The sequence below is a fragment of the Haemaphysalis longicornis genome, unplaced genomic scaffold (genome assembly GCF_048455015.1).
Source record: "Haemaphysalis longicornis isolate Haplotype H1 unplaced genomic scaffold, Haemaphysalis longicornis Haplotype H1 scaffold_5, whole genome shotgun sequence".
NCBI lineage: Eukaryota > Metazoa > Arthropoda > Arachnida > Ixodida > Ixodidae > Haemaphysalis > Haemaphysalis longicornis.
In genome coordinates this window covers 107,286,819-107,312,984 of record NW_027526385.1, presented here as the reverse complement: position 1 = coordinate 107,312,984, position 26,166 = coordinate 107,286,819, and the positions used below count along the sequence as shown (strand labels likewise).

The following is a 26,166-nucleotide window of genomic DNA, read 5'->3' as shown; positions in this document are numbered from 1 at the left end:
ATACAAGTATCTCCTACCCTTTCAAGGATATTGGCCATGGTAATACAGCTTTAAGGAAGATGAAGAACCAGTGAACCGGACAGGGATCATCATCAGCCTGGACCGCGAGAAGAGCGCGTGAGAGCCAGCCGTCAGCCCCGCTTGCTTCGGACTGCCTTCGCTGAGCGTCCTGCTGCCTTGCCTTCGCAAATAAACCCATCTTACAGTTTGGTGGAGTGTGCGGGTTCTCCGCCTCAGCTCATCCCGTCTACCCTCGAGACTGGAGCTCCGCAGTCGTACCCTACCATCTCGCACTGACTCAACCATGCCTGGTGATGCCCAACACACCGCGCCACCTTCCCCGCCGGCTGTCATCTGCTCCGGCGCGATCCGCCAGCGTGACCCGCCGCAGTTCAGTGGCGCCGACGACCAGGACGTCGAGGACTGGCTTTCTTCTTTTGAGCGAGTAAGCGCTTACAATCGGTGGGACGAGGTCACGAAGCTCAGTAACGCGGGTTTCTCCTTGAGGGGCGTGGCTGAACAATGGTTTCTGAACCACCCAGCTGATAGGTCAACGTGGACCGCATTTACGACGAACATTACTCGTGTATTCGGCCGCCCAGCTGTGCGCAAGCTTCTCGCGGAGCAGCGCTTAAGAGAGCGGGCTCAACAGGCCGGTGAGACCTTTACCTGTTACATTGAGGATGTGGTAGATCTCTGCCGACGCGCGAATCCATCGATGCCTGAGCAAGACACCGTCAAGCACATCCTTAAAGGCATCGACGAGGACGCGTTCCAGATGCTGCTTGCGAAAAATCCCCAAAACGTAAGCGAAGTCGTCAGCCTGTGCCAAAGTTACGAAGAGTTGCGCAGGCAGCGCACCTTGACTCGTCGCCGACTGTCGCAGCGTGACGACCCACTCTGTGCGCTGGAAGTCGACGGAAACCCGTCCCTGCTGCGGCGCATCAAAGAGCTGATTCGTGAGGAGGTCGCCCGGCAGATCTCTCTCTTGCCTTGTTTACCGCAGCAGTCGTCGCCGACACAAGATCCTGCCCAGTCGTCGCCACTCCATCAAATAATTCGGGAGCAAGTCGCTGACGCCATTTCAGCTGCTCCCGAGCCCTTGCCTGTTGCACCGCCACTTTGCTACGCTGAAGTTGCGGCACGGACCCCGGCTCACGCTTATGTGCCTCGACGCCGCCCACAGCCACCGCCACATCTTACTCAGGTTCGCCCGTCGCCGCTCCACACCAACCCCTGGCGAACGCCTGATAACCGGCCAATATGTTTCTCTTGTCGAATTCCTGGCCACGTCGCACGTTATTGCCGCCGTGGGATTGCCCCGCCAGGAGACGCCTACCGACGGCCAGCCTACGCTGATAACGCGTATGTTCCTTACCGCCCTTACAACGACGCCCATGCTGAGCCGCCCTATTCTCCGCCTTCTCGTGACGAACTCTCTTCTGGTGCCCGTCGGTCCGTCTCTCCTCGACGCCGTTCCATCTCGCCGATGCGGCGTCGTCCGACTGCCCCGGAGGAAAACTAATCGCCGCAGTTCCGGAGGCAAGAACTGCGGCGCCGTCGAAATACCGAAGTCCTTGTCTGTCCCCTGCGAACACGATTGAAGTAGACTTGGAAGGAATCCCTACTTGCGCCTTAGTTGACACAGGAGCTGCTGTATCAGTTATGGACGAAGAGATTTGCCGCCAATTAAAAAAAGTGAGGACGCCAATTTCCGGTTGTCATCTCCGTACTACCACAGCGCACCACGTCGAGCCCATCGCAGTTTGCACCGCCCGGATTTTAGTACAAAATGAGCTCTACATCATCGAGTTCCTCGTCCTGCCCTCTTGTTCCCATCGCATCATCTTAGGGTGGGACTTCTTGTCACGTCATAGCGCCATTATTGACTGTGCCCGTGCCGAGCTTGCTTTACTTCCCCTGTTTGACTCCGAAAAGGACAGTATTCCACTTTCTTCTAAGCTTTGCGCCGCCAACGATTGCACGATTCCGCCAGCTTCTGCTGTTCTGATACCAGTGACCTGTGACACAATTTCCGAGGCAACAGTCGTGTTCACGCCCTCTAATCTTTTTTCCCACCGCAAAGGTACCTCTCTCCCCTATGCCGTCCTTACTATCGAGAATGGGGCAGGCACTATGGCTGTCTGCAATGCATCTCCTTCCCCATTAACTGTGCTTCGTGGTGAGTCCCTTGGGCGTGTGGAAGCTGTTGATAGCCACCTCGTCGACTTCCCGGATGTGTTAGCCCCTCTGTCGATCAATTCAATGAGCCGACCTCTACCTTTTGACACTGCTGCCTTCGTTACTGCCATAGACGACAGTCTCGACCCTGTTCAGCGCGACCAGCTTCTGACCCTTCTTCAGCGTTTTCAATCTACCTTTGACTGTCAGAAGACTTCTTTGGGTCGCACATCAACCGTCTCTCATCGAATCGACACTGGCTCTCATCGTCCTTTGCGCCAGCGACCGTATCGCGTTTCGGCCAAAGAACGTTCCGTCATCGATAGCCACGTTGATGAGATGCTCCAGCGTGGCGTAATTCGACCATCTAATAGCCCTTGGGCTTCTCCAGTCGTGCTTGTTACGAAGAAGGATGGATCTATCCGATTTTGTGTGGATTACCGCCGACTTAACAAGATCACTCGGAAAGACGTTTACCCTCTGCCCCGGATCGACGATGCCTTAGACTATCTGCAAGGAGCTGAGTTCTTTTCATCGCTGGACCTACGCTCCGGTTATTGGCAGGTGCCGATGGCAGACGATGACCGTGAAAAAACCGCCTTTGTGACCCCCGACGGATTATACGAATTTAACGTAATGCCGTTCGGGTTGTGTAATGCGCCCGCCACTTTTGAGCGCATGATGGACGACATTTTGCGTGGCCTCAAGTGGAAAACTTGTTTATGTTACTTGGATGATATCGTTATATTTTCCCCCGATTTCGACACCCATCTTACTCGTCTAGAGCAAGTTTTGCATTGCCTAACGGATGCTGGTCTACAGCTAAACTTAAAGAAGTGCCATTTCGCGGCCCGAAAACTGACAATTCTAGGTCATGTGGTCTCAAAGGACGGTGTTCTCCCTGACCCTGCTAAGCTACAAGCTGTGGCCGACTTCCCGAAACCGACCACTCTAAAAGCCCTGCGCAGTTTCATTGGCCTTTGTTCTTATTTCCGGCGATTCGTTCCAAATTTTGCATCGGTTATGGCACCTCTGACCAAGCTCCTCGGCGGAAGCCATGACTTGTCCACCTGGTCTCCTGCATGCGAGGCAGCCTTTTTGACGTTACGTCGGTTGCTCACTTCACCCCCTATACTGCGCCACTTCGATCCTCGTGCGCCCACTGAGATCCATACTGACGCCAGTGGCGTCGGGTTGGGAGCTGTACTTGCCCAAAGGAAGCCAGGATTTGACGAGTACGTTGTTGCCTATGCGAGCCGTACGCTTACAAAAGCCGAATCCAATTACTCCGTCACGGAGAAAGAGTGTTTGGCCATCGTGTGGGCTATTGCCAAATTCCGCCCCTACCTTTACGGCCGTGCCTTCGATGTCGTGACAGACCATCACGCCCTTTGCTGGCTGTCATCACAAAAGGATCCCTCTGGTCGCCTTGCCCGCTGGGCTCTCCGCCTCCAGGAATATGACATCCGCGTGATATATCGGTCTGGTCGAAAACACAATGATGCGGACGCACTCTCTCGTTCACCTCTGGGCGCGGATACGGCAGAGCTCATGGCCATTGACTCTACCCCGACATTCCAACCATTTGAGGACGTGGCGGGGCAACAGCGGAAGGATCCCTGGATATCCTCACTCTGCGACCTCCTTTCTAATCCTACGCTGTGTACCGCTCCCCGAGCGCTGCGACGTCAGGCTGCGCACTTCGCCATCCGTGATGGACTGCTCTATCGCCGCAATTATCGCCCAGAAGGACGCAAATGGTTGCTCGTGATCCCTCGTCACCTGCGGACTGCCATTTGTGAAAGCTTCCATGCGGATGTGCATTGTGCCCATGCAGGCGTGCTGAAGACGTACGAACGACTGCGACAGCGCTATTTTTGGAGAGGCATGTACACCTTCGTGATGAAGTTTATTCGGGCATGCGAAGACTGCCAGCGTCGCAAGTCTCCGCCTCAGCAACAAACCGGTCCATTGCAGCCTTTACCCTGTCCAGCGCGACCTTTCGATCGGGTCGGTATTGACTTATACGGGCCGCTGCCAGCTACTTCTGCCGGAAACCGTTGGGTCGTGGTTGCTATCGACCACCTTACGCGCTACGCTGAGACCGCTGCGCTACCGGCTGCCACGGCGAGCGAAGTTGCTACTTTCCTTCTACAGCGTTTTATCCTCCGTCACGGAGCACCACGTGAACTTCTAAGTGATAGATTGCGTGTCTTCTTGTCGGAAGTGATAGCAGCTCTCCTGGAAAAATGCAACGTGACTCACCGCACCACTACTGCCTACCACCCGCAGACGAATGGGATGACGGAGAGGTTTAACCGCACTCTTGGCGATATGCTCGCGAAGTACATCTCTTCCGACCACTCCAACTGGGACACGATTCTTCCCTTTGTGACGTATGCCTATAACACCGCGATGCAGTCTACCACCGGATTCTCCCCTTTTTTCCTTCTTTACGGTCGTGAACCATCCTGCACTCTCGACACCATTCTCCCCTATCGACCTGATGTTTCTGAGCACACCCCCATTTCTCGACTCTGCAGCTACGCCGAAGAATGCCGCCAGATTGCCCGCGATTTAACTTCTGAAGACCAGTCGCACCAAAAACATCGTCGTGATGGTGACCGCCCAGAAGCGACTTTTTCTCCCGGCTCCATGGTATGGCTTTGGATACCGACTACTACTCCCGGTCTCTCCAGCAAGCTGCTATCCAAGTACCACGTCCCATACCGCGTTGTCGAACGCGCGTCACCTGTTAATTACGTCGTGGAGCCGCTAACCCCGTCCTCAGACCTTCGTCGCCGAGGCCGCGAGACAGTCCACGTGCAACGCCTCAAGCGTTATTACGATCCTGTTGTCGTAGCGTGCCCCTAAGTCGCCAGGGTGGCTCCCTTCGCCGCGGGGGGATGATTGTAGTGCGGAAGAGATACAAGTATCTCCTACCCTTTCAAGGAGATTGGCCATGGTAATACAGCTTTAAGGAAGATGAAGAACCAGTGAACCGGACAGGGATCATCATCAGCCTGGACCGCGAGAAGAGCGCGTGAGAGCCAGCCGTCAGCCCCGCTTGCTTCGGACTGCCTTCGCTGAGCGTCCTGCTGCCTTGCCTTCGCAAATAAACCCATCTTACAATATATATATATATATATATATATATATATATATATATATATATATATATATATATATATATCGTGGGTTCGGATCCCACCCGGCGGGCATTTTTTCACCACTTTCTTTTCGACTCAAAAAATTCTTTATCTCTTTCTATGACCCACCACAACCTCCCCTTTGCTTTCCGAGGTTTTCTTGACTGCCAACCCTTACTTCTGTCTTATATATATATATATATATATATATATATATATATATATATATATATATATATTTATATATATATATATATGTGTGTGTGTGTGTGTGTGTGTGTAGGGAGCAGTTGAACTTTTGAAGATGGTAGAGAACACAAGAAAAGATAACTTTGAACAAGGTAAAAGCACGATTGTTGCCAACGTTTCAGCAAAGAGGCTTGCTTTCGTCAGCGCAATCTCTCGCCTGGCTGGCACGCTTTATATAGGGGTAGGTCCCCAGGTGAGGGGGGTGAACAAAAGAAGGAAGCGAAATTGAGCAAGCGGATTGGTTTGGGAGTATGTCGGGGGAGATATTGAGGGGCAAAGAAGTTTGTATAGTTTGAGCCGCGAAATAGGTCACAGGAAAGTCAGCCGGGGGTTGATATTCGGGGAATTTTTGGAGAGAAAGGATGAGAGGGTGTTTGTTGACCCGCCGTGGAGCATACGGAAAGGTTCTCAGAATTGCCGGAAGCAGACCAGGCGGTGAGACTGGGGTCCTTATCAGAAACTATGTGCAAACCTCAGGTCAAAAGAAAAAGTAGAGAAGGGGGGGGGGGGGAAATAAATAGGTCAAGAGAAAAAAAGAGAAAAAGGAAACAGGGAGGGAAGCCACACAAACCCACACACAAAAGAAAAAGCAATGACCTGGCAACTGAAATGGCACGTGTCATCCACGGCAACATTCCTGGAACAGGCCTGTCCTGAAACTCAAAAACGAAAAGATAAAGCACGGCCTCCGCGATCGGCTGCCGGCGGCGCGCCGTTGCTCCGGCCGTCCCATTCGGCGCGTCCCCCAGCAAAAACGTATAATTTGGCTAACTCCGCAACGCGCCGCGAGGTGGCAGTGTTAGCCGATGGTTCGCCAGCTTGCACCGACTCCCCTGGCCGGCTTTGTGGGGCCTGAGTTGCTGCGTGTTTTCACGGCCGGAATTCGCGTAACTGTGTTGCAGCTTTATTTTTGTTGAGCTGACAAACCGAACTACCGGATCATGAAGTCCGCTTGTCTCAGAAGCTTCGAGAAACAGCACTGAAAAGTTAATCGCGCTGCGCTTGATCGGTGCAGGACATTTCCGTGCGGACATTCAGGTGCGCGGATATTTGGGTGCGAAAACTTCTCGGCTACAGAATTATCGGGTGCTTGCTTGTTGGAACAGCAGTTATATTTTTATTTCCGCATAGGGTCGGTTATGGACAACAATCGAGCGCAGTGGTTGCATTTTTATATTGCCGCCGTGTTTGATTTTGCCAGTTATTTTTAAAAGTTGAACATTTATATATTTTTGCTTGATACCTCGTCCAAGGAACACCTGTTATGCAGCCTATTGATTATATTCTTACACACATGCCTTTTTTAATTTACAATACTTCACATTATATTCGCTTTTTTCGGCATTCAACTCAGCTAACAATTAGCTGCCGTTTACGATGTTGTTATTCCTTCTTTATGCAGTTTTCTCTAAACGAAAAACACACTGCCACTATCTAAAGAAAGCAGCATTACAAGCATTCGGTTGCCCCCCAAAGCGCAGAAAATCTTACGAGGAGTTTTATGCAGGTTGTGCGCAGTCACACTAAAATGATTTTGCAAACACTGTAGTCGCCACCTTTTTTTTTCATACGGACAAGTCTCGCATATTTTCCTGTGAAAGAACGGTCCTCTGAAAACAGCTGCAGTGTGTACATGTCCAAAGCAAACATGAAACCTGTCATCATTGATTTGCACATGGATGGGCTTCGAAATTAGCAATTTAAAATTTAAATGTCTTTAGTCTTGGGTCCAAAATAGGGAAAACTGGGCTTGCCTGTGGTCACGGAAATACGTTTAAGAATACAATAAAATCGGGGTGCATCTGACTTCAAGTTGTTTTATATGTTGCGACTGAAATTGAAACTGTAACTTGCTTAACTCACATGTGTATAACAGATTGCCACATCTTTGAGGCTATCGCTCAACGTAATACTCTTTAAACGTGTTAATCCTAAAAATATGACGGGTGCTTCCACGCAACAGCCATTAATTCGAAGGCCAGATAAGAGCGCAGCCATCCGTCGTGCGTATGACGCGATCGCGCCCCGCGCTCTACTGAATGCATGCAGATTATATAAAGTACGTAAGCCTGGATAAGAAATACCTGAAAAATAATCACCTTTTAGCGAACCGAAGGTTATTTATGCACCAGAAATTTTCCATTGGTAGTAGGGAATATTGTCCGTGTGTCGAAGGCGTCATGCGGCACCTGTTAAAGAAGTCGCATAGGTGCAATCGCACGTAAAATAAATTCATTATTATCAGGTTCTAGGAGTTGCTTTGCATCCATAACATCAGCTATGCTTTCTTTTTATTGCGATACGAAGAGCGAAAGTTGACAAAACGCCATTTCGAGAAGCGTTGCAGCATACCCTGCTTTCGTTTCAACCATCGGCTCCGCGCGTCGCGGTGCGGCGGAAAACGGCGAAACGGCCTCTTCGGAATTACGCTCTCTCCAAGTGATTGGGACGGCCGGAGCAACGGCGCGCCGCCGGCAGCCGATCGCGGAGGCCATGGATAAAGTTAAAGTGACGTATGGGGCACAAGACCACGCGGTGTAAAACAAAGAGAGAAATAAAGTAAATAAAATGTAATTCTAAAAGCAAAGGTTGGAGGGATGCGGGCGAGTAATAAGCTAGAAGCTAAGGAATGAAAAAAAAGAAATTAGGTGACCAGGTAAAGACCAGAGGGTAGGGTAATAGTCTTTGCATAAGGTATATGCAAGACAGTGACTATTTCTGTATTCCCAGTGAATATCGCAAGGATTTCAAGTTGCCCCTAGACGCATTAATTCAAGTAGGTTCCGTGGAGTTGACTTTGAGAATTAAATAGGATTCTCGGTATTTCCTGTCCCTAGGAGACCTGAAGTTTGACTGAAGTATATACAACTTAAGGTCATAAAAATTGTGGCCTGGTTGGTTGAAATACTCCGCTACAGCTATGGAGGATTTGCTAAGAGTATCTTCCTGGTGACCATTAAGACGTAGGCTCATAGGTTGACTCGTTTCGCCTATATACTGTTTGTTGCACATTGAGCATTCCAACATATACCAATTATGGATGAAGTGCACGTAAAACTTGAATTAATCTTGTTGGCATAATTACTGGCTGTGCTTTTTACAATGCAGTCGGTATGCAGGTGCCTGCACGTCTTGCATCTGGGGCGGGAGCAGCTGGCGATGACTGGTTGATTTGAAGGCCCGGTTTTAGCATGCACTAAAATGTCTTTTAGATTCCTGTTTCTCCGGTTGGTAACCCTTGGGGCTTCCGGGGAAGTCTTTGTAAGTCGGTCGTTACTGGCTAAAATGGGGTAGTACTTGCGCAGTATATTGTTTACGTTTGGAAGGGCGTCTGAAAATTTAGTTATTTGGGCAGGTGGCCTGGCGCTTTCGTTTTGTCGCTGTTTGTTGAGCACGTCATCCCTTTTAAGATTAGATGCACGTTGTTACGCCTGATCGAGCGATCTTTTGGGGTGGTTATTGTTAATAAGGATGGACTTGAGTTCATCTAGGTGCTCTATGTAGTCATTGTTATCACTGCATACTCTTCTAAGCCTGGTTGCTTGTCCTACAAAGATCCCTTGATTGCAGTGTCTCGGGTGATGGCTTTTATAGTCGAGGTACTGCTGCCTGTCAGTTGGTTTTCTAAAAAGCGTGGTTTTAGGTTTACCGTTGTCTAAAATGACGGTAGTATCTAGGAAGTTCACTTCTATTTCAGAATACTGGCAGGAGAATTTAATAGTCGGATGCGAAGAATTGAGATGACTTATAAACGTTTCTAGAGTCGCGCGACCGTGTTCCCAAATTATGAGGGTGTCGTCTATGTAGCAGAGGTACACCTGAGGTTTATGCAGAAAAAAGCTTAATATAGTGGCTTCAAGTGTATATATATATATATATAAGTGTATGTATATATATATATATATATATATATATATATATATATATATATATATATATATATATATATATATATATATATATATATATATATATATATAGTAAGGAAATGAGGGGCTCGTTGAGGAAATACAGAAAGACAGGTCAGCAGTCTACAACGCCAAAGGAGGCATAGGGGTGTGGTTAGGCTCTTTTTCTTTTTCACTACGGTTAATCAAGTAAACATTTTTTTATTTAAACAGAAGAAAGAAAGAAAGAAAAACACGCGCCCAGAGTGGGGACCGAACCCACGCCTTTCGATTACGTGTCCAATGCCTTACCAATTCGGCTATCTGGGCGACTGTGTTCTCCTTCACTTTCTGGGCTATTTATATTTACTAGAAGTGTATCTGACGCTTGAGGGTGGTGGCCAGCGCCACTCTGACTACACGGGGAGAAGGGGACCTTCTTTTCAACCCCCGGGGCGTGACTCGAACGTCTACAGCCTGTCATGAGCGGGTTACTGGCGGGAAGCCCTCTTATGCTACCTAGGCATCAAGGCTGCCAGAACCAAGACCCTCGCTAGGCTTTGGCAGAATAATATAGTAAGGAAATGAGGGGCTCGTTGAGGAAATACACAAAGATAGGGCAGCAGTCTACAACGCCAAAGGGGGCATAGGGGTGTGGTTAGGCTCTTTTCTTTTTCACTACGGTTAATGAAGTAAACATTTTTTTTATTTTTTTAATATACAGAAGAAAGAAAGAAAGAAAAACACGCGCCTAGAGTGGGGACCAAACCCACGCATTTTGATTACATGTCGAATGCCTTACCAATTCGGCTATCTGGGCGACTGTGTTCTCGTTCACTTTCTAGGCTATTTATATTTACTAGAAGTGTATCTGACGCTTGAGGGTGGTAGCCAGCGCCACTCTGACTACACGGGGAGAAGGGGACCTTCTTTTCAACCCCCGGGGCGTGACTCGAGCGTCTACAGCCTGTCATGAGCGGGTAACTGGCGGGAAGCCCTCTTATGCTACCTAGGCATCAAGACTGCCAGAACCGAGACCCTCGCTAAGCTTTTTCGCAGAATAATATAGTAAGGAAATGAGGGGCTCGTTGAGGAAATACACAAAGATAGGGCAGCAGTCTACAACGCCAAAGGAGGCACAGGGGTGTGGTGCCTCCTTTATCACACGAGAAGGGGATGCAGTACACAACTTTGGTTTTCATTCAACAAACTGTGACTGGTGTTTCACACCACAGCTCTTTTCGGGGAAGACCCTCTTTTCTTGTTGTCTAACTTCCTGTCGATCGCGGGAAAAACCTTTTCCATCCTATTTTTTGCTGAAAAAAACACGTCCACGTTGACCCTGCCAGCCATCTTTCTCACCCTATGCGAAATTGCTTGCATATACGGGATAAACGCAAAATGCTGCAGTTTTTCCTTTGCCCGCCTTGACCTTTCGGAGATTTTAATTTTGAGAAAACTTTGTTAGCCGCAGAAACAAGCACATGCTCCGGGAATGCTGCCTGTTTTAGTCTGGTAACTTGCCAGGCGAAAGTGGCACCCGTGCTATGAACACACGACTTCGTTAACTCAAATGCATGCTGTCAACGGCTACACCCAACTTTACCACCTCCGAGTGGCGTGAAGAAAAACATGAAGAAAATTTGAACAAGGTAAAGCCACGATTGTTGCCAACGTTTAAGCAAAAAGACTTGCTTTCGTCAGGGCAGTCTCTCGCCTGGCTGGCACGCTTTATATATGGGTAGGTCCCCAGGCGAGAGAAGAGAAGGAAAGAAGGAAGTGGAAATGAGAAAGCAGATTGGTTTAGGAGTATGTCGGGGGAGATATTCAGGGGCAAAGAAGGTTGTATAGTTTGAGCCGCGGAGTAGGTCACAGGGAAGTCATCCGGGGGGGGGGGGGAGAGTCATTTGGGGAATTTTGTGAGAGAAAAGATGAGAGGGTGTTCGTTGACCTGCCGCGGGGCGTACCGAAAGTGTCTCAGAACGGCCGGAAGCAGACCAGGCGGTGATAGTAGGGTCCTTATCAGAAACTATCTGCAAGCCTCAGGTCACAAGATAAGTTAGAGAAGGGGGAAAATAACCAGTTCAAGGAAAAAGAAAAAAACAGGAAAAAAAGAGAAAAAGAACCCAGGCGCCACAGAAAGCGTGCCCCAAGACCGGCCCGTCTATGGCCGCTTTCTGGCATTTCCGGCCAGCATCCAGGTTCTGGCAGCCACTGATCATGCGTTGAACGGCCAACATTCGGCAACCAGCGCTTCGGTATTTTTCCGTCCGCCCGTGTGCGGACGCACAACGGCAGCTAACCGGCTGCCAGATATTCAGTTCTCTTACGGCTGCCGATGTTGAGAAAGAGAACGGCCGAAGTACGGCCTTAGGGCATCCGTTTTTTCTTCGGGAAGCGGTAATCGGCCGAAGCACGGCAAGCGACCGACCACAGAATATGCGTATTCTTGCGGCAGTTGGTGTTCGAAAGGAGACCGGCCGGAGCGCGGCTGCCGTGCATTTGTTGTTTCAACGGTGAACTGCGCGTCCGGCGGTAGAATATTCGTTTTCTTCGGGCAACCAGTGTTATGAAGGATACCGGCCGACGTACGGCCCTAGAATATATGTTTTTCATTCGATTAGCTGTCCTCGGCTGAATTACGGCAAGCGAATGGCCACAGAATATTTGGCAACCGGTGTTCAAGAGGAGACCGGCCTATGTGAGGTATCTGGTTATACGTCATTTTTTCGGCAAACGGCATACAGCCGAACAACGGCACGTGCCTGGGCGCCGAGAATTCATGCACAGACGTGTTTGGAAGGAGACCGACCGTTTTTTTTCCTGGGGGGAGAAAAAGCCGTTGGGAGCCGAACGACGGGGACGCGTTTTTCATTCCCTCCGTGTTTCTACGTTTTAAATGAACGAACATTGTTTGTCAAACAGTAATGAGTGTTCTCGGTGAACGGGCAAGGTGCAAGGACTCACTGGACATTAGCAAGGAACCTTTTAGGCCATCGAAATGTCATTTATTGCCACAAGAAGACTGTGCCACACCGACGGGTGAGCTAAGCCTCGCCAGTCATCGCCGCTACAACGCCTCGGCCGCCGGCTTCGTCGACGCATCAGCTCGAGGGTATTCGCCCCCTCAAGAAATGGAGAGCATTGGAAACATCGACCCGGCAGAGATGTCCGATCCGACATGGAGATGGTTCACCAAAATAACTGGCCTTCAAGGGCGTCGAGCAAGCGGCCACCACGCAGGAGCTAAACCGCTACCATGTCAAGGACTCCCCACCAAAGAAAGGCAAGTGCGAGAAAAAGCGCAAGCTATTCTGCTTACAATTAAATTGCGACAAGCAATGTTGCACTATGTTGTTGGTGATAAACGTAGAAGAGACTCGCTCGTGCATTGGTAGGATCAACTTCATGCCCTGCATTATGTTACTTCATGGGTTTTTACGACTGCCTATTTAGAAAAAAAATTATTTTAAATTTGCGATAACAACAGAGCCTTGTCACTGACGAAGCCTAGCTGTTAATTGACTTCCGATGTTTGAAGGTGAGCTTAGCTACTCTTGGGATATGACTCATTTGGTTAAACATAATCGCCAGCATCCTAGCAAACACGGATTTTGTCAGGATTTTCTTGCTCAACGCAGATTGTTGAGTTCACGCACGATTTCGCTCTTGCAATAGATAAGCTTAAAGTGGTTGGCTGTATATTCTTGTACTGCAAAAAAGCAAATGAGGTGTTCCATCTCACCTTCTGCGTAGTACATTTCATCCTATGAACTGAATGAATCGGTTTTTGCATTGTTATTACTATTGGCCCTATAGCTTTGTTCAAAAGTACCGTGTAGTTTACCGGACCATAGCGAATGAACGTGATTCCGTATACCTGCAGCTTTATTCGAATTTAATAACATCCTAGTGTGCTGATTCAGAAAAGTTTTTGGATGTTAAACAGTGTGTTAACGGCACCTTTACAAGAAAACCCTCGTTCCAATTGAATACGTATACCGTAAATTATGCTGCTGTAACAACGGCCGAGGAATATAAATACCTAGCAGTTTATTTAGGGAGTGGTTAGAGGTTAAATAGGCAGGTTCACACCATAAAAGTTGCGGCTGCATATGTTTTTCGCTTTCTGAGACGAAATTTCAGTGAACCTCCATCTAACTGAAAAGAACCACCGTATTTCACTCATGTGCGCTCAATCTTGGAGTACGCATGTGTTTTCGTGGATCCCTACACCAAAGAGCAGGTTGATACGCTCAAAAACATACAGAATATGTTAGTGCGATTCGTATTAGGTAATTGGCACGCTCAACTTAGCATGAGAGAAAGTAAAAGTAAAGTTAAATGGCAGGACGTGAAAGATCACAGATGAAACCACAGGTGAACTTTTTTCGTAATATCTGTCATTCGAAAACTGGAGTAGAAGGGGAGAAGTATGTCCAAGCGCCATTCTACATATCGCAAAGTGGGACCGCTAGCTTAGAGCAAATTATTAACTTTCCTTTAAAGGTGACGCCTTGCGCGATTAATTTTGTTTTACATCAATACTGCAGTGTAATTATCTTCCACGTATGATTGCATTAACTGTTTATATTGACGATTTTCAGCGCGCTTTGTAGAATTATTTTGTTATTTTGTCTCATATTTACTGCTTAGTGTTATGTATCTCCCTTTTTTAATGCATACAAAGGCAAGCAGGCATCAAATAAATAAATAAATAAATAAATAAACTTCCAGAGGCACACGTTTGCCTCCGACGGGGTGAGAACCCTAGGCATTCAACCTTTGCCAGTAAAATATTTATTGCCCTATTTGTTGCAGTATGCAAGGTTTCCTGTATGCATGCTACCATTGCTATGTTATTGGTTTGAAACAAATTATGTAACTCTAATTTTACGCCTTTCCTTGCGTGAACACAGAGGGATACAACTGCAGCCACCTGAAGCAGGGCGTCATTCGCAACGCGTCTAGAATTTTTTGAACGTAGCCATGACATTAGAAGAAAATTAAGTTCTTTTGGACTATTAAGTGGTTTGGACGTAACTCATGAAACAACATTAAAATAGATTGATAATAAAAGTTCCTGTTCGCTCCTTCTTAGGATCAGCCTTGCGCAAGATCAGAAAAGTTGATCGAGTAGAAAATGTCTTTGCAAGAAAAATGGGCAAAAGCTGGACACACTTTTTTGTGAAGGAGTTATATTAAATGCTCCTGAGTGTTTTGTTGAGAGCCAAAACTCTTCGTAAAGGCATTCACGCCGGTTTTATATACATCGAAATTGGTCAAGAAACTGTTATAAAAATAGTTTATGTAGTCATAGCATGAAAGTGTTCCGGAATATTGCCCTAAAAGAAATTGGCTAAAAACGGCGCACTTTATCTCTCTGAAATTCAACCCAGTAAAGTATGCGCCCTCCGCCACCCCCCCCCCTCCTCTTTTTCCGTTTATTGCAGGTAAGCCGCCCCACAGAGGATATCAGGACCTGGACAATACATCTATTCAAGCTCTACAAAGAGCCAAATATTTTCTGTGTTCGGCAGTAAAAGAGGCACAGCAATTAAAGGAACGACAATTTGTGAGCACTGTTTAATAAATGAATTGTGCTGTCAACTGAGGCTGGTAATTAAGCAAGGCTGCGCTGAAAACTTGACGGCTGGTGGTTGCGCGCCAGCTCATTTTGATGTGGCTGCATTGGACCCAAAATGCTGGGTTTGTGCTGCTGCTGCACTGCGCGAATGAGTCATCTGCTTGCGCGACATGCAGTGACCGGCCTCAGTACAGTTAACGTACTGTGGCTGAACTCGAATGCCCGCATAACGGCCGTATATACGGCAGCTTTAGTCCGGCTGGAGTCCGACGACCGCATTTCTGCTGTACTCCGGCGGCCGTACTTCGGGCGTACACGGGTGGCTTTGGAATGGCCGGAGTGCTACGGCTGGAATCTGGCCGTATGAACGCAAGCCGGTCGACTGGCCGACGGACACTGGCCGTTGGACAGCCATGGGAGTACGGCCGTATACGGCCAAAAGGCCCACATTTGGACACGGGCCGAACATGGCTGCCGGAAAACGGCCGGACAGAAAATCACCGGCCAAAGTACGCCGGCCTGTTTTAGGCCGAACAGTCCTGTGCTGCCTGGGAAACCTGGAGAGAAACCACACAAACCCACCCACAAAATAAAAAGCAATAACCCGACAGCTGAAATAGCACGTGTCGCCCACGGCAACTCACCCGCATTCTTCCAACCTTTGCTTTTGGAATTCCATTTTATTATTTTATTTATCTCTCTTTTTTTACTCCGCGTGGTCTTGTGCCCCGTACGTCACTATAACTTTATCTTTTCATTTTTGAGTTTCAGGATAGGCCTGTTCCAGGAATGTTGCCCTGGGTGACATGTACCATTTCAGTTGCCGGGTAATTGCTTTTGGTTTTTCTTTTGTGTGTGGGTTTGTGTGGTTTCCCACCCTGTTTTTTCTCTTTTTTTTGTTTTTTCCTAAACCTAGTTATTTCCTCCCTTCTCTACCTTCCCTTTTGACCGGAGGCTTGCAGATAGGTTCTGATAAGGACCCCGGCCATTCTCACCGCCTGGTCTTCTTCCAGCGGTTCTGAAAACCTTTCGGTATGCCCCGCGGCGGGTCAACAAACACCCTCTCATCCTTTATCTCCAAAAATTCCCCGAATATCAGCCCCCGGCTGACTTCCCTGTGACCTACTTCGCGGCTCGAACTATGCAACCTTCTTTGCCCCTCAATATCTCCCCCGACATACTCCCAAACCCATCCGCTTGCTCAATTTCGCTTCCTTCTTTTGTTCTCCCCTCTCACTTGGGGACCTACCCTTATATTAAGTGTGCCAGCCAGACGAGAGATCGCCCTGGCGAAAGCAAGTCTCTTTGCTGAAACGTTGGCAACAATCGTGATTTTACCTTGTTCAAAGTTTTCTATACTATATATATATATATATATATATATATATATAAGAACGAAATAAGAATTGGCAGTCAAGAAGACCTCCTCCGAAAGCAAAGGGAAGGATGTAATAGCCCAAGATAAAGAATTTGGAAAATAAGAAAGTGGAGAAAAAATGCCCGCCAGGTGGGATCCGAACCCACGACCTCCAGAATACCGGTCTGGTGCGATAACCACTACGCTACCGGCGGGGCTACTTTAGCCTCCACATTCTGGGGTATTTATCTTCAGGTGTTTTTGTTTCTTGCACTTGGGGGTGGTAGCCAGCGCCACTCGGACTACCCCGAGTAGTCCGAGTGGCGCTGGCTACCACCCCCAAGTGCAGGAAACAAAATCGGGGTAGTCCGAGTGGCGCTGGCTACCACCCCCAAGTGCAGGAAACAAAAACACCTGAAGATAAATACCCCAGAAAGTGGAGGCTAAAGTAGCCCCGCCGGTAGCGTAGTGGTTATCGCACCAGACCAGTATTGTGGAGGTCGTGGGTTTGGATCCCACCTGGAGGGCATTTTTTCTCCACTTTCTTATTTTCCAAATTCTTTATCTTGAGCTACTACATCCTCCCCTTTGCTTTCCGAGGTCTTCTTGACTGCCAATTCTTATTTCTGTCTTATTTACAACGAGCCCCTCATTTCCTATTCTGATTCACTATATATATATATATATATATATATATATATATATATATATATATATATATATATATATCAAGGTTGCAGTCGTCATTGCCAGTGCTATTCGGCTTTTTTCGAAATATTTTAATAGGGCCGAATGACGTGTGCTTGTCACGTTTCTTTGATTCATTGATAAATAAGCGAAAATATAAGTCGAGAAAAAATCCGCCGTTTTTCCGGGAGCGGGACACGAACCCACATCTCCGCATAACCGGTGCGGTGCGTTCGCCATTACGCTATCCCCACAGCGGCTTCTCTCTCGACTTTAAAGCGGGGGTTTCTATTTACAAGAGCTCTGAGGCCGGTCAACTAGCGCCGCCCCTCGACTACCGCGCGAGACGTAGAACGTCTTCTTTCCCAGCGGCCGCCACATAGAACGTGGTCGGAGGTCGGGGTTAGCAATTGGCATATCCGAACTGCTGGAGCCAGTGCCTCGTAATGCATGTAGCAGAACAGAGAGATACGGGACGAGGGACTCGGTAAAGATACATATCAAGGTTGCAGTCGTCATTGCCAGTGCTATTCGGCTTTTTTCGAAATATTTTAATAGGGCCGAATGACGTGTGCTTGTCACGTTTCTTTGATTCATTGATAAATAAGCGAAAATATAAGTCGAGAAAAAATCCGCCGTTTTTCCGGGAGCGGCGGATTTTTTCTCGACTTATATTTTCGCTTATTTATCAATGAATCAAAGAAACGTGACAAGCACACGTCATTCGGCCCTATTAAAATATTTCGAAAAAAGCCGAATAGCACTGGCAATGACGACTGCAACCTTGATATGTATCTTTACCGAGTCCCTCGTCCCGTATCTCTCTGTTCTGCTATATATATATATATATATATATATATATATATATATATATATATATTTGCGGGGGTAATGAAGAAACGCGACAGCCAATCAAGCCATTGAGGTATGCGCCTCACTACCATAGACCATGAAGTATCAAGCCCAAACCACACACGGGAGTATGCGCCAAAGAGGTGTCAGGGAAGACGATGAACACCGAGATGTACAAGCGCCAGAAACGAACTTGGTTTTCTCAACGCTCGGAACTGCGTTTCCAGCGTCTTCGCTCGTACGAATAAACTATATCAACCAGCTACCTGCGCGTCGGCTCTCTTCTTGACAAAGGGTGGAATTCAGGAGTTGCGACCTTGCTCTAGAGCTTCGCACCTGGACGCTACTTTCAATGTCCAGAGAAACCAGTCTGCCCGTGATATTCCGAGCTCCATGCGCCTGCGGGAACCCGGCCAATTTTAGCGGTAGAGATGACGGTAACGCCGAGGACTGGCTTGCTTGCTTCGAACGTGCGAGTGCGTATAATAGGTGGGACGACACTTCGAGGCTCACCAACGTCGCCTTCTGTCTAACCCAAGTCGCGGAAACGTGGTACAACAATAATCAATTCGATTTCCGGTCGTGGTCTAAGGTCCATACTCACTTCATTTGAATTTTCGGCCGCCCTTCTGTACAAAAAGTTCTTGCAGAACAGCGCTTACGTGTACGCGGACAGCATGCTGGAGACACTTTCACCAGGTATATCGAAGATGTCAATGACCTGTGCAAACGCATGTACCCCTCCATGGCGAAAGCTGAAAAGGTCCGGCAAATTGTAAAAGGCGTTGACGACGACACTTTCCAGATGCTCTTGGCCAGAGAACCCTAAACTGTTACGGATGTCGTCAGCTTGTGTCAGAGGTTTGACGATCTACGCAAGTAACGAGCTGTCACTCGACGCGCCTGTTCTCGCCGGGAGACCGTGGCGAGCGTGGCGGCAACATATGAGGAAAATTGCGATCTGTTTTCCCGCATCAAAGATTATATCCGAGAAAAGGTGGCCTGCCAAGTGTCCCTGCTCTCCTGCACCGCAGAGACACTTTCTCCACTGGCGCCTACACTGCGGAATATAATACGGGAACACGTATCTAACGTTTTACCACCAGCCTAACACACCGCACCAGTCGCTTCCCCTACGCCTCTCTTCCCTCTCACTTACGCGGGAGCGACAGCCAGGGCGCCACCACCGCCTGCTCCATTCTTCAAGGCCGCAGCTCCGCAACCAGCCGTGTCTTTCGACCCTGCGGTGCGCATTCCGCCGAGTCACGTACCATAACGACCAGTTCCAACCCCTATGGCCAGTCCTTACGTTGCGAATGTGTACCGCACACCGGACAATCGGCCCATCTGTTTCGCGTGTCGGACACCCGTACATGCCACCCGCTACTGTCATCGTTGTTTGCTGCCACCTGCTAAAATTCTTCAAGCACCTTTTAACGCTAGCCCACTCGGCCCGTTGTATGTTGCACCTCAGGCTTCCCATAATTTCCCCACCGAGTCTTCTCAACAGGTGCGGTTAACCAGCCGCCGTTCGTCCTCACCACGACGCCTCTCGATTTCTGCCATCCGTCGCCGCACGACCACTGACTTGGAGGAAAACTAACAGCCGCAGTTCCTGAAGCAAGAGCTGCGTCACCGTCGAACAGCACAACCCCTCACGTTTGGCCAAAAACTGTTATTGACGTGGTCATGGAAGGTACCGCTACCATTGAGCAATGGATACAGGAGCCGCTGTTTCTGTTATTTATGCCTGTCTCTGCAGTTCTCTACGAAAAGTGATGGCCCCACTTTCTGGACTTTAATTACGATCCGCCAATTCGCAACCCATCAGGCCGCTTGCTGCCTGCACTGTGCGAGTCGCCATCAAGAACATCTCAAACATCAGTGAGTTCATCGTCCTGCCATCTTGCTAGCATGACGACATCCTGGGTTGGGCTTTTATTTCTCGCCGCAAAGATGTTATTGACTGTACTCGTGCTGAAGTTGAATTTTCCACTCCTGTCTTAGAGGATTCCGAAGATGCCCCCACTGCCAAGCTGCTAATTGCTCAAGACACTGACGTTCCGCCTGGCTCCTTCTTGCTCGTTCCTTTGTGTTGCACCTCTGTTCTAGACGCAACTGTTTTCTTTACGCTTTTAGCCATTTTGCTCCATCGGAAATTTCTTCCTTCACCTTGTGCCATTTCAACTACTCGTGATTGCGCAAGCACCGATTTAACCACAAATCCTACGGCAACTTGATGTTGTTCTTTTAACTGAGAAACACTTAGTTTTATCGGGATCGTGGATGCCCGGCTACTCATCCACGTACCTGACCATTTGCACGCTCTTCCCTTTGACGGACTGAGCGTTAGTTTGCGCATAGCAGAACAAAACCATCTGCTCCGTTCCGCCAGTGCATTGACGAAGAACAGGACGCACCCCAACGAACCCGACTTGCTGAATTGCTTGGTAAGTTTTTTTTTCGTTGTTTGATCACGCGCAAAGCTCACTGGGTCACACTACTGTTGTCACCCACTCCATTGCACTGGTTCGCATACCTCGCTTCGGCAGTGCCCATATCGTGTGCCACCGACTGAGCGCCAAACCATTGAAGACAACGGGAGGGCAATGCATCAGCGAGGTGTCTTTCATCCTTCAAACAGTCCCTGGGCTTCGCCTGTGGTGCTTGTTGGAAAGAAATACGGCTCTATTAGGTTCTGCCTAGATAAGCGACGCTTTAACGCCATTACCCGCAAAAACGCATAACCCCTACCTCGCATTGATGATGCGCTTTGTTTGTTTGCAGGGAGCCGAAGTATTCTCATCCCTCGACTTACGATCCGGGCAGTGGCAGGTCCTAATAGAGGAGGCTGATCGCGCACTATGGCATTTGTCACCCCTGATGGCCTCTACGAATTTAATGTTATGCCGTTCGGTCTATGCAATGCCGCAGCCACGTTCGGAAGAATGGCGGAAAGTCTTTTGCGCGGCCTCAAATAAAAGAGGTGCCGCGGCTACTTGTACGAAGTAGTCGTTTTCGCTCCCGATTTTGAGACGCACCTGGTTCGCCTAGAGATGTTTTCACGTGCTTTGCAACGGCTGTATAGCGCAATTTAAATAAATGTCACTTTCGTGCGTGCAAACTGACCATCCTGGGTCATGTCGTTTCCAGGGACGGCGTTCATACTGACCGGAACAAGCTTCGCGCCATCGCGTAGTTCCCGAAATCGACCGCCCTAAAGGCACTTGGGGGATTTATCGGGCTGTGTTCGGTTTTCGGAGGTTTATTTTCAACTTTGTGTAAATCATTTCTTCACTAACAAAACTTCTCAGCAGCGGCCCCAGCATTTCGGTTTCGTCAGCGTCTGGTGATGAGGCGTTTGTCGCACTTCGCCGTCGGCTCACATCATCGCCTATATTGTATTTGACGCGTCTTCTACAAGAGAAGGCCACACACATTCTAGTGGTATTGGCATGCCGCGCGTCGTGCCGGCCAGCGAAGTACATCGGAGTGCACAGTGCATCGTCGTATACACGAGCTGGACGCTCACAAAAGCTGAGTCCAACTACTCAGTCACTGAAAAAAAGTGTTGCGCGATAATATGGGCATTCGGAAAGTTCCGCCCACACTTGTATGGCCGCCGATTTGAGGTAGTCACCAACCACCACGCACTGTGTTGTCTGGCATTGCTCAGAGATACTTGTCGCCTTGGTCGACGGGCTCTTCGGCTACAAGAGTACAATATCCACGTCGTCTACTGTTAAGCCGGAAGCACCCAGACCCGGTTGCCCTCTCGCGCTCTCTGCTGCCGCCTGACGTGCTTCACCGCGCCACTACCGACTGCACCTTGTCGCCTCTCAGTGCTACCAACATGTGTGCAGAGCAACGAAAGGACCCATGGATAGATTCCATGATCAGCTTCCTTCCCGATGCGTCACCTTCCGGTGCATCAAGGGCCCTGCGACGGCAAGCTTCTCACTTCGAAGGGACCCAGCAACACTTACCATCGACTACTCGTAATGTATTTTAGGTAAAAGTCATTGTCCCAGCAATCTCCTCCCGTAAGAATTATGAAAATCCGTTTACTATCACCGAAACTACGCGCGATGAGAAACCCGCGTAATTGCTCCCTCTCAACACAACCGAGGGCAACGTGACGAAAGCTGCGTGCTCTGTCCCGGAGGGGGGCGGCTCGCGGCGTCTTCGGCGGCCTTCATTATATGACAGGCCCGGTACTTTTCCCCTTTTCTTCGAAACGATAAGCGGTCTATTTCCGGTTTGGTGCCACAAGAAGCAGGCACGACTGCCTGCTCGCAAGCGCCCGCTCAGGCTGGTAGGGCGTTTTTGTAGCGATGTTTGTTCTCATGTGATCTGGCTGAAAGGGGAGTATTGAGTTCGTCACTCAGCATCCACGTGCACTCAAAACACAAAAGAAACGTCAAAACTTTGCGTATAGGTCAGAGAGAAGAGGTTGGTACACAGCGCCGACGATGGCGGATCGTCACAGGAAATGCGAGGAATAAGCTTGCGAACGTCACCAGCGACCGCCAATACGCAGCCCTGGCCTCAATGACGTCGTTTAGGCCATGCCAGCGGTGCATAATAAGGAATAATGCAGTTAGTGCGGTTAGTTTTTTCAACGTCTTTCAAGGTGATTTGCGCGCTCACCACTTCACGTGCACGTGAAACATTTTGTTCAGGTATTCCTGGCAGTGTAATCTAAACGTCCCGTAGGTTCACTTGCACTGCTCAAAGAGGGCTGCAGGTAGGGCTGCCAACTCTAAGGAACTTTCCTTAGATCTAGGGGATTTGGGTTATCTTTAGGGACAAGAAAAACTTGTTAAATCCGGGAAAATTTTGCGTACATGTCGACTTACGCGTTCAGTCGTTTAATGATGTCCTTTGAAAGTTTAACATTCTATATTTTTTATGTACCTCTGCATTTCAGTTTCTAGATGAAGTGCAGATATCTATTTCGCCATAAATGTGCATCGAGCGAAGCTATCGCTCCTATGATTGACACTGCTTGTTTATATAGCAAAAGAACATGATTGATAAAGTTCATAGACTTGCTCCCTCGAATATCTCATACACTGCGCATCGTCTGTGCTGGTTCCTATTATCCATCTTTCTCATATACCTCGATGCTATTACAAGTCCACTGTGTCGTAGCACAAGATTTTTTGTGTTTTGCTTTGAACTGCAATTTTCTTGATTGTTATTTTTATAGCTTAGTACGTCCCCGGTATATATACAATTCGCTGTAACACGTACTGCTCCTTGCAAGGTCGTATCGTTGTGAGTGCGCCGGCCGAGCGATTGCTTTTATTTTCTAGGTACTTTTTATATGTATTATTCCCTATTACATGTCATCCCAAGTGGTGACATCATTGCTTTTGTGGTTTGATGAAATAAAATATTTCAAGCATTAAAAATTGCGAAGCAACATTTTTTCCGCTTTATCACCATTATCCCCCAAACAATTACACCATCTTCCCGTAGGGGAACCCTGAGTAGTATGCAAAGCAGCCATGGGGTCGATTCAAGTGCTCATTAGTTTTCAGTTCGTCGTTTCCTTTAGGTTGAGGTACGTAGCTACTGTTATATTTACAGTTTGGTTTCCATGGTAACTACCACTTTTTTCACTTACTGGAACTACGAAATGGGATATTGCGTTGAGCCCATGGCTGTTTCGCATACTACTCAGGGTTCCCCTACGGGAAGATGGTGTAATTTTATTAGATGCGACGGGCCTATGTCTCTCCCTTGTCGTTGTTGCGCCGTCCACACCCCCACTGTGCATGCTCGGCTTGCTGAATGCCCGGTGGTGTCTTACCCTTTAATGGCTCCTGGAGCTACAGTGTTACCGGTGTCTTCCTGGGCCGGCCCGAGATGAGCCAAGCATGCGCAGTGGGGGTGTGGACGGCGCCACAACAAGGGAGGGACATAGCCCCGACTACGTGACGCTGGAGCAACAGTGTTGCCGGTGCCTTCCTGAGCCGGCACGAGACAAGCACGCTGCTCCTTAAAGGGCTCCTGAAGCGGAAGTGCTGCCGGTGTCTTCCTTGGCCGGCGGATGGATGGACGATAGACGGCGGAGCCGACACCAAGAGATGCTTTGCATCTAAAATGATTTCAAACGAAATAGTAATTATGTCCTAAAAGTAAATTCGGCACTAATATCGCCTAACACGAACACAATATCGGAGAGCAAACATCTGAATACCGCATACAGCAGAAACCTAGGGAAATCTAGGGAATTTTTTCGTCCGAGCTAGAAGAAAAGTGGCTTCGCCGGTTGGCAGCACTGATTGCAGGGTCCGTTTAAACTGCGCAACGAGCTGCTTTACTGTTGAAATGATTTCTCGGGCTCTCGCAAAAGGCTTCTGCTATTCCACGCCATTTGCGTGCAGATATAGGAGCTTCATTTTATGACGAGCCGAGTTGCGCTCATGCCGGCGTCATCAAGACATACGAGCGACTTCGCTTCCTTTGTTGTTTGCGTGGAATATTCAACTTCGCAGATAAGTACGTTTGCTCTTGCCCGGAATGCCGACGACGCAAATCGCAACCACCTCGCTCGACTGCTAAACTACAACCACTACTCTACCCAAAAAACCCGTTTGACCGCATTTGCATCGATCAACGCGGGCCGCGTATTCCCAAACCAAAAATAAAACCTCACATTCCCAAAGATAAAAACTCACACAGAGCGCGAAAAAAATAAGGTTAGTAGAGACAGAGGCAAACGAGAAAGACGTAGAAAATAGAAATAAGTTTACTGACGTTTCAGGGAGCGGACTCCCTTTCTTGAGAGTACAAAATGAGTTCGTTTCAGAGTTATGTATATAGAAAAATGTAGCAAGGGCGAGGGCGAGGTAAGAGGAGGGAGAGCTTCTGTCCTCTTACCGCTCCTTCCTCTTACCTCGCCCTCACCCTTGCTACATTTTTTGTATATATATATAACTCTCAAACAAACTTATTTTGTACTGTGAAGAAACAACTCTGAAGAGGTAGCTCTGAAGAGGTAGCTCCGAGTTGACTCTGAAGAGGTAGCCAACCCGCTACCTCTCCTGCAGGGATGAGGGAAGTAACCATCCCTTACAGAAGTTTTTGTATCAAGGCTAAATGTGAGAAATTAAAATACAGCCCTGAAGAAGGAGTTTTTAAATCCGAAACTGTTGGCAACATAAACGGCAAACGTGTCAGTCGACTTCTTTCACTATTTTTATACTGGCCCATCTAACCTCATGATCTCTCTCTCTCTCTCTCTCTCTCTATATATATATATATATATATATATATATATATATATATATATATATATATATATATATATATATATATATATATATATATATATATATATATATATATATATATATATATATATATATATATATATAGCAGAACAGAAAGATACGGGACGAGGGACTCGGTAAAGATACATATAAAGGTTGCAGTCGTCATTGCCTGTGCTATTCGGCTTTTTTCGAAATATTTGATAGGGCCGAATGACGTGTGCTTGTCACGTTTCTGTGATACATTGATAAATAAGCGAAAATACAAGACGAGAACAAATGTGGCGGCAGCTGGGAAAGAAGACGTTCTACGCCTCTCGTGGAAGTCGAGGGGCGGCGCTAGTTGACCGGCCTCAGAGCTCTTGTAAATATAAACCCCCGCTTTAAAGTCGAGAGAAAAGCAGCTGCGGGATAGCGTGATGGCGAACGCCCCGCACCAGTTATGCGGAGATGTGGGTTCGAGTCCCGCTCCCGGAAAAACGGCGGATTTTTTCGCGACTTATATTTATCAATGTACCAAAGAAACGTGACAAGCACACGTCGTTCGGCCCTATTAAATATTTCCAAAAAAGCCGAATAGCAATGGCAATGACGACTGCAACGTTGATATATACGTATATATATGTATATATATACAGAAAGAAATGCCGGCACTCTACAACGTCAAGGAAGGCATAGGGGAATGGTTGGACTATTTTGTGACCGTTAGTGAAGTTATATTTTTTTAATTGAAGTAGAAAGAAAGAAAGAAAGAAATAAAGAAAGAAAAACACGCGCCCAGAGTATAACTACACTAACGGTCACAAAATAGTCCAACCATTCCCCTATGCCTTCTTTGACGTTGTAGACTGCCGGCATTTCTTTATGTATTTCCTAACGAGCCCCTCATTTCCAAATTATATATATATATATAAATATATATATATATATATAT

The 26,166-nt window shown here is 47.9% G+C and overlaps 1 protein-coding gene and 1 non-coding gene across 2 annotated transcripts in view; one reads left to right on the top strand and one right to left on the bottom strand.

Annotated features, from left to right (window-relative positions):
• Nucleotides 1-304: 304 nt before the first annotated feature.
• LOC144139847 (uncharacterized) overlaps nucleotides 305-26,166 on the top strand; it is a 99,283-nt gene continuing 73,421 nt past the window's right edge. Inside the window, exon 1 of the mRNA XM_077672093.1 lies at nucleotides 305-1,294. Coding sequence (XP_077528219.1) covers nucleotides 305-1,294 — 990 coding nt within the window. The remainder of the gene's footprint in view (nucleotides 1,295-26,166) is intronic.
• On the bottom strand, nucleotides 9,725-9,796 carry Trnat-cgu (transfer RNA threonine (anticodon CGU)). The gene has a single exon. It is a non-coding gene; the product is annotated as a tRNA-Thr (tRNA).